Source organism: Convolutriloba macropyga, chromosome 12 (assembly GCF_964194025.1).
Source record: "Convolutriloba macropyga chromosome 12, txConMacr16.3, whole genome shotgun sequence".
Classification (NCBI taxonomy): domain Eukaryota; kingdom Metazoa; phylum Xenacoelomorpha; order Acoela; family Convolutidae; genus Convolutriloba; species Convolutriloba macropyga.
Window position 1 is genome coordinate 30,122,883 of NC_134479.1, and position 12,512 is coordinate 30,135,394.

A 12,512-nucleotide genomic window follows, 5' to 3' on the forward strand; every position below is an offset into this window, starting at 1 on the left:
GGTCTATCTTATGCATGTTGCATATAGGCCAAAAGAGACAGTATTTGATCTTGCTTATAACTCAAAAACAAACCAGTCTGGATGTGGCATAAGATTTATATGAATTCGCAATTAAGTTTAACTGTAACCAGAAAAATGTTAAAAACACAAAAAACGTAACAAAACAAGGTTTACAGTGCAATGAGACTAAATTTCTAAATTTGCAAACGAAAAGAGCTGATGATCTAGCAACTCTAACCTAGCAACTCTAACCTATGGGTAGGCAGTATTATTTTTTTTTAAATCTCAAACATGTAAATTCGAATAACCCCAAGGTTAAAGTTACATGTTGTAATATTATAAATCAAACATACTACATCTTTCCCTTGAATAACTAAACATAATAACAATAAAAAACTAAGGTTCAGTTTCTAGTTCTCGTGAATTATTTTAAAAAAAGAAACTTTAAAATCCTTCAATTTTTTTGTCCACTGGAACTCGTTCGTGTCTTTTTTGCATCTCTGCCTTTAATTCTTTTTTTAATTTTTTTTTTGATTTTTCCTTTCTTAGAGCTCTTGGAAGTTTATTCCATTTCCGAACAAAGTTTCTTATAATTGAATTTTGACTCCATTTTGATTTACATTTTTTTGTGAGAGAAAAATCGTTTGTACGATTATTAACTTTAATTTCAACGTCTCCGATTATTCTGAATTTTCTTTGGTCTTGTATGTTTGTTTGTTGGACAATATCAAAAAGTCTATTTAATGAAGTTTTTGCTATTTGAATTTCTGCGGGAAGTATTTTATTTTCAAGAAGTAGTTTATGAGTACTGTCATTTTCATACTGTAGTTCATGAAGTAAATTTCACTCAAAACTCAAAATCTGGCAAATGTAAATTGTGACATGAACAGAGTGTTGGCCATCCCAAAAATATATTGTATTTAGACTGATTCAACGCTGATTTGCTCTGCCACCAATCTCCGGGAAATCAATGACTATTGTGATTGAAAACCGAAAACATGAAAACGCAATTTGGAATGAACTAAAATGTTGGTCAATATGTAAAACTTAAGGAAAATCTAAACAGATACTTGAAATCTTAAGTTATGCATGCATGCCATTTAAGAGTACTTTAAGAGTCTTCACAAACTATTTTTATTTTTAAGAATCCAAAAAACATACTAGTGGATTTAAATGTATTTCTACCAGCTGGTAAATTAACATCAAAAATATGCTTTGTAATTTTGTTTTTTTTTTACAAATTTGTTTAACCATTGGGTAAAAACTTTAACATAAATGCTTTTTAAAAAGATGCTCAATGTCATCTCGGCTAACTGGATAAGAATAAAAAAGTAAACAAAAACCATTTGATATATTTTATACTAAACTGATAAGATTTTCACACATAATTCAAAGCTGCTTTAATGCAGTATTTACAAATTAGTTCAGACGTTCCGACTTTTCATCTTTTCTAATCTGACCAAACAATCAGCCGCTGCTAACTTTATAGAACAGCTATATTTTCGCCCACAAACAATTTGTTTACTTACCAATCAATAAGTTGGGAGCCTGTTTCCTGTTTCCTATTCCACGTGAATGAATCACCGGAGTAAGCCCCAAAAGAGGCTACTGGGTCTGGGTTTGTCCCTTTGCCGGAGAGGATTAAAGAGGGCCCGCATTCCAGAACAGCCCTTTCTCCTATTGGGATGAAAATCTGGACGTCCCGTTTGTTCTCCATTTCTGAACATTGAAAACTTCCAGACGTGAACGAAATTAAAGAAAAAAGAGCTCAGAAATGCTTCAGGGCCGTTTTCTGAGAGGATGAAACGATTATAAATTTGTAATTAAAGACAAAAAAAATAAACGTCAAGTTGTTTCGCCTAACCTAAGAATTATGGAAATATAAATCTTTTTCAGTTCGAAAAAATGATTTTTCGAACTGATGATTATATGATTTTTATGTCAAGTTTGTTGTTAACTTAATTGTTCCGACCCTCTTGAGGGGGGGGGGGTGACTATATACTCAAATGGTATTTTGTTCAGTCAATTTCGACCGATCGTTATATTCATCGTAGAAAATTGCGAGTAGTATCATTAAAAAGCCCGTCCAGAGTAGAATATTGAATTGAAAAGCTTTTTTTAATTTCGTTTTCTATAGAGAGTTATCGTGGTTTAAATTTTTTTGAATATTAGATCTGAGTTATTTTTATTCACTATTTCGGAATCTGTGCCTAAAAGTTCTTAACAGAAGAATTAAGCCCTTAAATTTTTGGCTAAAATTTTGGCTAAATATTTCATAAAAAATAAGATTTTCATCAACAACTGCTCAAAATGAGCTTCTTTGGTCCATTTTGATTTAATTTGCTGAAAGTACACACCCAAAAATCAATACCGAATCTTTCTGAACTCCAAAGGGGCTATTCCTACCTCCAATTCCCTTGAGAGTGCTCTTGGATTTTAAATTTTCTCGTTTTTTGCTAACATTTGATTATTAAAAACGCAACCACAATCTTTGATTTTTTTTACTAACAAGTTAGCTTTATCTATAATATTCGAAGCAACTAAGTGTTCCTAGGGGACGAGTAGCAAAAGCAAGGCTAGTGTTGGTCAAATCTTGGACTGTTACAATCCAAAAATTAATTAAGATTGCAATCAGTCAGTCTTTTTCAAAAAAAAAAATCGATCGTTTTCATATTGAACAAAGAATCAAACAGTTCAAATCAAAGCTCGTTGGTGATAGGTCCGATTATTTTGTAAACTATTTCGATTTAATGTATCTAGTGTTTTACTCGAAAGCTTGAGGTCGTTCTGACTTCTAAAACTAACTGATTTTCAAACAAACAATTTGTCACCTTTCTCTCAATTTGGTCAACTTGTAGCTTAGTGTCAGCAACAACAGAATGCTTTTTGCTTCTACTGAATAAAATTGGATCCTTATTGTGGTTTTACGTGTTAAGTTAGATTTTTCTGGCTTTAATACTACCAGTTTTCACAGTTTTTTTAGGCATTTGCCCATTTTTCACGCATTTTTACTCGTTTATTCACAGTATCACGATATTGACAGTTCACATAGAACCTTGCTGGCGTTCAAACTAATGGACAATTGAACATATCAAAATCTTTAAGGGTACAGATCAAGGTTTTAACGGCTTCGACACATCTTTCTCGAAGAATTTAATTGAGTTTTTTTTTACTTTAGTCTTCAACTGACGTTTTCACTTTGTCTTTTAGTGTAAGGAAATTTACTGGACAATGACAGGTCTCATCGACTTTTTCGGAAGATTAGATGGTCCTGTATTCAGATTTGAGTAGATAGCTGATGGCTTTCATGTCTTTGAAAACAATTGTTAAAATAAAACACTTTTCATATTTGCCTTTTGTTCTTTTTTATGTGTGTTTGTTACCTATTCTCGTCAATTACAGGTCACATGTAACATTGTTGAAGTTAAAAGCAGGCGCAAGTGTACCAAATATAAAGATTTCAAAGAATTCGTTCTGACTTTACTATCTTCGACACGGGTTTTTCAAAAAAAAATTAATTTTCGATTTTTGTCTACATTTGTCGGTCTTTTTGTAAACGTATTCTGATTGGTCTCAAGGTCTTTTTTTGGACAAATAAATCAACTTATTTATTTTTTTATAGCTAATGGTTTCCATGACTTTCAAAATAATTGTTTTCGAAAAATGCAAAAGTATTTCTTAATTTTACCCCCTTAATTTTCTCTTTTTCGTCAACGTTTCACATAGCATCATTAATGAGAGGTCACATAACACACTATTGGCATTCAAAGAAAGCGCAACCAAACATATTTTGGGGCGCAAATCATGGCTTTATGGCTTCGACAGCGTTTTCTCAAAAGTTTCAGTTTAATTTTTGTTTGTTGTTCCTTTTGCTTGTTTTCTTTTTGTAACCGCAAAAAAAAATAAACTACGAAAGATCTTAAAGCCCTCCTATAGAGGCGTTTGTGATCATAAACATATTGGATGTTTTCAATTGCTATCTTATGGTTTTGATTACTTTGAGATTAATTTTTTTTTGAAAAACAAGCGAATTTTATAAATTTGCTGATTTTGTTTTTTTTTGTCTAATTGTACCCGAGCTTTATTATGGACTAATCCTATATCCTTTCTAGTAAAATACAAGTTATTTTGTTCAGTTGCACTTTTATCTGGCGCTATCTTGACTTTGTTGTTGAATTTTTTAAATGAAAATAAAGCTTTGGATGTAGTTAATGTTTGTTGTTGTTGTTTGATTTTGTTGTTCGTCTTGCCTCGCTTTCTTATCAATGGCAAATCTCATCAATATAATGCGGATTTTTTCACTGAAGAATTTAAGTTGGAGGCAATATTTTTGTTCAAACATTGAATTTTTGAAAAATATTTGATTTTTTTGGGGTTTCTATCTGTTCCTCATTTGGTAGACAATTATTCCAAAAATGTGGATGAGGGGGTCGGAACTTTATGTGCAAACGCACATTATCGAGCCTCCTTGTTGTGCTTGCAATTGGTCCAGAGACAATTACAACTTTTTTGGGTGTTTGCTAGCTATCAGGAGCAACAGTCTTTTAAATGATTCTCTGTGTTTTCTGAGCAGGAACACCACATACTTTATTAATAAATAATTAAACTTAAAAATTGTCTCAATATTTTTACTCTTGGTCAGTGTGGGCTTGGACCTCAACCGGGGCAATACTACTCCACAGGTAAAACCCCAAACAATCGGGTGCACAAATTGTATGATTGTTTGATCGTATTTGATCAATGATTCTCACAAAACTCTCAACATCAAACAAGAAACTCCTTTATATCAAACTCCTCCTTATGTTTTTCATGTCTTTCACGCTCTCAGTTGTGCAGTATAATAATAAAATATTTTTAGTGTTTTGGGGAATTTGGTGCAATCATTTTGTCTGTGGGTAATAGTGCTTAATAGTACTCGCGATTTTATGCTCTCACGTTCCGCAAATTAAACAAAGCGCTGTTTTTTTAAATAAAACTTTTATGAGCGTAAATTATTGACTATTTACATTAATTTTCAACTTGCGCCTTTTTAGACCGAAGCGGAAATTACTGAAGTGATAAAATTTCCCAAACTTTTAATATACATGTACGCTAGGTCAATATATTAACCAACGTCGTGGGTAGTATAGACTGTAGAAGAAACTTCGATATTATTTTCGCTCCCTAGCTGGGAGCAAATGTGATCCTAGACGAATCGAAATTGATCTTATAATCTTGTTAAAGGCAATTAAGATCAACTCAAGCCTTAACTGTCTAATAGTAATAATTTCGTCACCTTGCTTGAAGGCGTCGCTGAAAATATGACTTTATTGGCGCTTTTTGTTCACATACAATTTCCGTCAGGTATTACATGAACTAAAATTTGAAAGGAAAGAGCGTTTGATCGCTTTGTACCAATATGACTCAGTGGGTTTTTGTTATTTTTGTCTGTTATCTTAATCCGTTTGGTACTGTTTTGATCTCCAGCGCAGTTCTCATGCTATTGTTTATTTACACGACGTTAATAAACATTTTCAGACGTTTGAGGAATGATTTCCCACCGTAAATTAGAGTCCCCACTTTAGCTTATAAAGGGATTCCCAAGAGAGACTGTGAATTTGCCTCAACGTCGAAGGAGGTTCTAAGATTGAAAGCTAGCGAGGGTCTTGAGGTCGGGAGCTAAGTTGAAGTTTTTCAAACATATAGTGATTTCTCTGTAGTCAAATGATTGTGTTGTTAAATGAGTGATTAACTCGTGACATTGTTGACTACAGAAAACAATTAATTATTATTATAAACATCAATAAGACTCATTGTCACCATAAAGACAATGATGTATTTAACCAAGTTAAATATTTCATTTAACCATTCTGAAAAAAATACACTCAGAACACAAAATTTTTATTGTTCGAAAAAACTTATAATTAAGTTAACAAAAGTTAGCTAAATGGTTCTAGGACATAGGACATGCTCTTGTAATCACCCAGTTTATGCTATATCAAGCTAACAAAGTTGTTACTTCAGCAGAACTTTGGTGCAACGGTAGCATTACTGTACGGGGTTCTGGAGATAGAAGAATCGAGTCCTCTTATCTCTAATTCTTTAGCAGTATATGGAGTTAGTTAATACCACAGTTGGATTGTTACACTCTTGTACGACAATTGATGTTTTCTATGAAAAGCGCATTGCATTCATATATAAAAAACGAGAGAAATTTTGAGATGGACGAATGACAGAAAAAAACATTTGAAAGTTCCCCTATTTAGTGCCTCAATTACAACCAGCTTCTGTTGTATTGTATTTTATAACATTATCATCATGAAAAAGTGTTTACAAAGATTAAACTGTTTGACCCTTCTGTTTTTCCTTTAATTTAGTAGAGAGACCATGCTAAAGAAGGTTTGCAATAACATGCCTCTTTCTCATTATCAGAAAAAATTAGCGATCTGATTTAAACAACGTACATACGTTTGCAAAGAAAAAACTTCTTGCAATTACCTAAAAATCAAAATCTGTACAAAATTTTTAAAGATTTTTACTGAACATAAAATAATTGACCAGATTTCCTCTTGAAAGGAAGTGCATAGTTGTTGATAATAATCAGTCAGAGTTTCCGGAAATGGATCTTGCTTGGCGAAAAATTTATTTAAGAATAAATCGGAAAAGTCTCAGTAAAACACACATACACCGTACATACATATGCGAGGGCACAGAAAACGCTATTTACATTCACAAATTTGCTGAACGATGGATGCACTCCTGAACCTACTAAATTCTTGGAAAAATCTTCATTCCATAATTTTTGTTTTAATAATCTGTCCGAATTATTCTCCTCAAAAGTAACAATCAGTCAGGACAAAACATTAAAACGTACAGGAAAAAATACTAAAATTGTATAAAGTAATTTTAATTGAAAAACAACCAAATCTCCAAAAAATAGAAAAGATTTTTACACAAATAGTCCCTCTTAAGATCTTTTATCGTCGCATAAGACTAACTGTTCGATGATCAGATTTTGATAACTGGTAATTTAAAAAAATCGAAAAATTTAGCACGACACGGCTAGTTCAATTTTCTGAAATTAATTTATCTCAAGTTAAGAAACTTTGAAGTTCCGTAGCGTGCAAGACAACGGAAAAATGAAACAAAAACCGAAATCAGTGAAAACAAAATTTGGATTAGCCTAAGTTAGGTGAACTTTACTTTTCCATCATTCCAGATTATTCCAGAATCCATCATAAGGAAAATTACTTCTTTTCTTTTAAAATGATTTCTGAGAACAACAGAAAATCTTAAAATTAAGATTATTTCACTTTGTAGATGCAACTTTGCTTTTAAAAAGCTCACTTTGAGAACGAGGAAAAAAAGAGCTAGGCAAGTTTTGCTTTTGTGTTTTTACAATTTAAGTGATTAGCTTCTGTGCCAATTAAAAGACAGACATGAGCGTTTCCACTTGCGGAAAATTGGCAGATTCGAAACTCTGGCTTAACATCAGGAAACGCCACGTTGTTCCTGATAAACGCCAGAAGTTTTTAATGAATTCGAGCAAAGTTGCCTAACCTATACTTATTGTTGACAACTTATATTTGAAGTGCTCGAACTTACTAGTTAGCAATCACCGCGATTAACACATGAATATTCACATTAGTTTTGGAAAGCTGATTTCAAAAGTTTTCTAAACCACTCAGATATTAATTTCGAAAATTTAGAGTCAATGACCGCACAGGATTTGTTATCAATCGAAAAACATTCAAATATTTGATTAAATGAACTTGACTCGAAACTCTTTGATCTCATTCATCAAAAGCCGATAAGGTGATTAGACAAACTGTCTAATACAGTTTCAAATTAAATAATAGGTGCTCAATAGTTAAATGTATTTAGAGTTTCAGCAATTACCATATGCAAAACTGATTCGTCCGATTCAAGACAACATTCGGAGTCTAATGAGTGACGATGAAACAACATGAAAAGTTCTCATTTCTCGCTTGAGTTAATTCCTGTCAAGATTTCCAAATATTTGATCCAACATCCAAAATTTTTTTAAAGAACCACAATTTTTCTAGTGTAAAAGCGTCACTGATTTCCGAAACTTTATGAAGCGAATTGAGCAACCAGGCTAATAGTGGTTTCTAGAAAAAAAAACGCTGGCTCAATTCCACTTGAACTAGTTAGATATTACTAAAATTTCTAATTGATTATTCTCCACATTACAAAAGCACGCGATAAAAGTGTGTCCTAAAAAATAATTTACAACCAATGTTTATGATGCAAGACACTTGCACGAATTAAAAAACCCTAATAAAACGGAGCACGAAAGCTCAGGAGGGAAATATTGTTTTTCATGACACCTCTCAGACCAGTCTAAAAGTCACTTGAACTTAATCGATTTTGTTTTTTTCCTCTTCCTTTCTTCTTCATCATCATTTTCGTCTTCTTCTTTTTCATCTTCTTCAAAAAAGCAAGCAAGCAAAGACAACTATGGCAATTATCTCAAAGCAATTTTTGATATGCTAATTCATCTCTAATTTAAAACCCATGCGAAGAAGAATATCTTTTTAAACAAAAATTTAGATTTTAATTCAAAAAAAAACAAATCATTTTTGTCGGAAATGAAGCGTTTTCATGAAAAAATCTGAAAAAAATTATATAAGGAAATACTTCATAAACGCAAACGTGAATAGATACAGATACTGACTTCTTGGAAAGAGACCAAATTCAATTTCCACAAACGTCAACTTAATGAAAATTTTGATGTCAAAGAAAAATTACAAAAACAATTCATAGAATTAACTTCTATAATGCATTGTTACTTTATTCAGCATTGTGCTAAAGAAGACAACAGTAGTTGCGCAGGCGCAACTACTGGGGAAGGCATCAATAATGAGTTTGAACTATCATCTCATACTCGACAGCGACGAGTGGTAAAAATTACAACAACAGGTCTTAAGCACCCATAATCGAGCATCTCGCGTCATTTCTAACCCATTATTTTATTTTTGCTGGTTTGCCAGGGCTTCGTTTCTATATATAATGCTTTTTCTAGGCACCATTTACATTAGATTGTTTGAGCTCGTCCTTCTAACACATAGTAAAGACACAAAAGTCACAAAAGATATTTTTACGGAGATGTAGTATTTTAACGATTCAACATAAAATTGAGATTTTAAGAAATTGTTCTGTCATTTTGCAATAAGGTAGAAAAAATACGAGCTCTCAATTCTTCTTAAGCTGCCCTCTAAAATAATTATTATTTTTGTTTGAAGTCAAAGTGAGTGAGCAAAAACTTTGATATTTACGAGTTGAAAAGTGTTGAACTTAACGAGCTAAATGTCCGAAAGTTATATTAATATGAAAAAACAGTACAAAAAGTTTTTGGAGAACACCAGCTTCATCGTTTTTGATTCCGACAAAAATTGTGAGTTGTGTGTTTTAATATCAGGGCAACTTATTCCAGATTGTTCTAAGAGAAAAACCCAGCTGAAACAGTTTTGAGAATGAAACTCACAAAATTACAAAGTCAAAAATTGTTCTATATCAATTATCTTATTAACACCTACAGTGAATAGTTTACATTTTTTTGAGACCATTTAAAGATAATAAAGATAAGCGTTCCAATAAATCATAGAAAAAGGAGCAAAAAATAAAAAACTGAGTCACGTTATTAGTCGAGTATGTCTTGTTTTTCTGAAATATTTTAGGTTCTATTTGTCCACACTAAAATTAATGCCCTTACAAACAAAAAAAAATTTAGACTTCATAAAATTTAAGGTGATTGCCCTGAAACCGGAAAAAAAAACAAAAACTTCAAAACTGATGTTCGTAAATATATAAGTGGTCATGCTCAACATAAATAAAATTGGAGTTAAGGTCACGTGGACATTAACATAAAGAGAGTGATAAAACGAAATAAAAAATGATTAGAAAATGTCAATTCCAAGTTATGGTTGATCTCTTAAACCTTTAGCAAGTTAATGATCTGCGAGCTTTTTTAGAGAAAATTTCCCAGGAATCTAAGAACTCTTGGAGACCAGATGGATAAAAGCAACGGGTGCTTTCTAAGTTCTTTTATATCAATCCCCCGAACGTAGGTAGCACATAAAAATAGCAGTGGTTTGGTAAAACTCGACATAAGGAGCTATTTTCTGCTTCTTTCTATTCGCTTCAATCACGAATTTTCTAAGAATTACCAAAACAGTCGCATTTAATAAAAAACTTAATTATTTGAGGAACATTTTTCTGCTCATCCTGCACCGTCTCACAATTTTAAAAGTATTTGTATTTCTTTGGCTGTTAATTACTTCTCAATTGCATTAATTCTATATCGCTCCAATTTTTTACAGTACTTAAAAACAAGATAATCAATTTCTGTATATGAAATTACTTTCCAGAAACGGCCAACGTAATCCGATTTGAAAACTCTCTCCCATGCATTATTATTTTAAAACGGATACTAATCTGCGCGTACTAATCTCAGAATTATTAATACCGGTTGAATATGGAAATTTATTTCTCGTAACTGCTGTTATGTTGAAAAACTGGTTTAGAAAATCGATTCCAACCTCAGAATTTTTTTTCAACAGTAAAATTTTTTCAATAGTAAAATTGTCTCGCCTATTAAAAATGCCAATTTTTCCATGGCAACGGACTGCATTTCTTTTTCGAACTTCAAAACATCTTTTCCTAAAATTTCAATAAAATATAAAAATAAAAGTTTTTTTCAGATCTTAAACATATACTATTCTTTTAATTTCAGTTAGGAGCTCATTCAAAAGTTAAAGCTAAGCTCTGGGGGCTTTAAAATGATGTCATTCTACTCATGATCAACTCGAAAGAACATTTTCGAATTTATTTACGCCTTAAGCATTATAACAGTTATTCTCACTTTTTGCTAAATGACCCTCAATGAGTAAATGTTATTTCATTTCAAACAGTTTCAAAATTTCGCAAAGTTCGCCCACTTTCATTATGGACTATTCTTGCACAAATCACTTGAAGCTTTTTCAAGTATCAATTTTTTCCTGATAGTTTCTCATAAATTTCCAATTTACAAAGGCTATCTTGTCATCTACAATTAATAAACGCAATTTCACTTTTCCGATTGATGTTATGGAAAAGCGGTGAAGGCGAAGCTATAACACATGTCAGTTATACTGCTAGTTATAAACTCGCTCGTAAATCTAGTTATAAATTTAGAAGGTAAACTTAGCTTTTAGTTATAGTTGTAAAGTTAGTTTTATATTTAGAAGTTATATCAAACATAAATTGACTATAAGGAACATAGTTTCTAAATTGACTTCATAGTCAAGGTAAATTAAACTTGTAACGTTTCGGTAAATGCCAAATAAAAGCGCGTTGAGTAATTGAGAAGTTTGTTTGTAGAGATTTCTTAGCGTAACACAACAGATTTCCGGTCTACTTTCGCTCTTTTGATTAATAACTTTAACCTGAGACAATTTGTTTAGAAAGTTTTATATTATTATAAGTTCATGAACCGAAGAGCGAATCTTATAACTTTAGTTATAACCTGGGCTATAAACACGTAATAAATCCAGTTATAAGCTCAGTTTGTTTACAATACTAACTGTAGTAATCCGAATTGCCGGTGGGGTTGATAAATGTGAGAGTCAAGCCCCCTGAGGTGTCTTTCCCGTGCTGATTTGTCACCTCGCAATGAATTTTGGAATCCAGGTTGAAGTCAGACTGGGAAATTCCCCCAATTTCCAAAAGACCCGAGGGTAAACTTGTGAATAAAGACCTGTGCCCGGAGGTTGACTTCTGGGAATCGCCGTTTGAGGGTTTTGAAGTTGACGAGGATCCGGGGATCTCTTCATTGTCGACGAACCACCTGTAAAAGTCCCAGAGTTCCCAGTCTGGACTTTGATCAAATCCCTTAAGAGTGATTTCGGATCTGATATGAAGCTAACTCAAATTTAAATAGACTCATAAAACTCGATTTAGTAAATCCTTCTCAAGTTCAATGAACTCAAGGGACATTATACATATTGGGCTAGCGAGAATTATTTCCCTGACCCCCCCCCCCCCCCCCCCCCCCCGGCTTAACTGCTACAGATTGACATCAGCATTTTCTGGACTTAATTTTAGAAATTGTCAACACTTTAATAAGAAATCCGAGTATGACCAAAAATTGTGAATAAAATTATATGTGAAAAGTTTAAACTTCTGAGCGTAACGTGTCATCATTTTGCCGACAGCTGCTAAACATTATCAACCTATTCTGCTATAAATAATAAACACTGATTTTTTTTAACGGTGAAGTTCAGCCCAGGAAAAACATGAGAAAAATTATAACAAAAAAAAATTCAGCATGCGACTTTTCATTTCAAACCTAATTTTTTTATTTGGTGGCATTGTTCTGCAAAAAAACTGCAAAAAAAGATAATTCCTGAGCACCATATATTGCGTCATTATAACCGTCGGAGTGTTTTTCAAGGGTCATTTGAATATCAGATCTTTCTTTCATCAAGATGAAAGCGAAATAACACGCATGTATTGCCAACGATAACGAAAAA

At 32.5% G+C, this 12,512-nt stretch overlaps 1 protein-coding gene across 10 annotated transcripts in view; it reads right to left on the reverse strand.

Moving 5' to 3' along the window:
* The window catches only part of LOC142350842 (neogenin-like), a 97,374-nt gene that overhangs the window by 48,228 nt on the left and 36,634 nt on the right, over positions 1-12,512 (reverse strand). For all 10 annotated transcript variants that reach the window (XM_075402812.1, XM_075402810.1, XM_075402808.1 and 7 more), the window contains 2 exons: positions 11,565-11,827; positions 1,530-1,719 (listed from right to left, as the gene is read on the reverse strand). In XM_075402812.1, the coding sequence (XP_075258927.1) occupies positions 1,530-1,719; positions 11,565-11,827 (453 nt within the window). The remainder of the gene's footprint in view (positions 1-1,529; positions 1,720-11,564; positions 11,828-12,512) is intronic.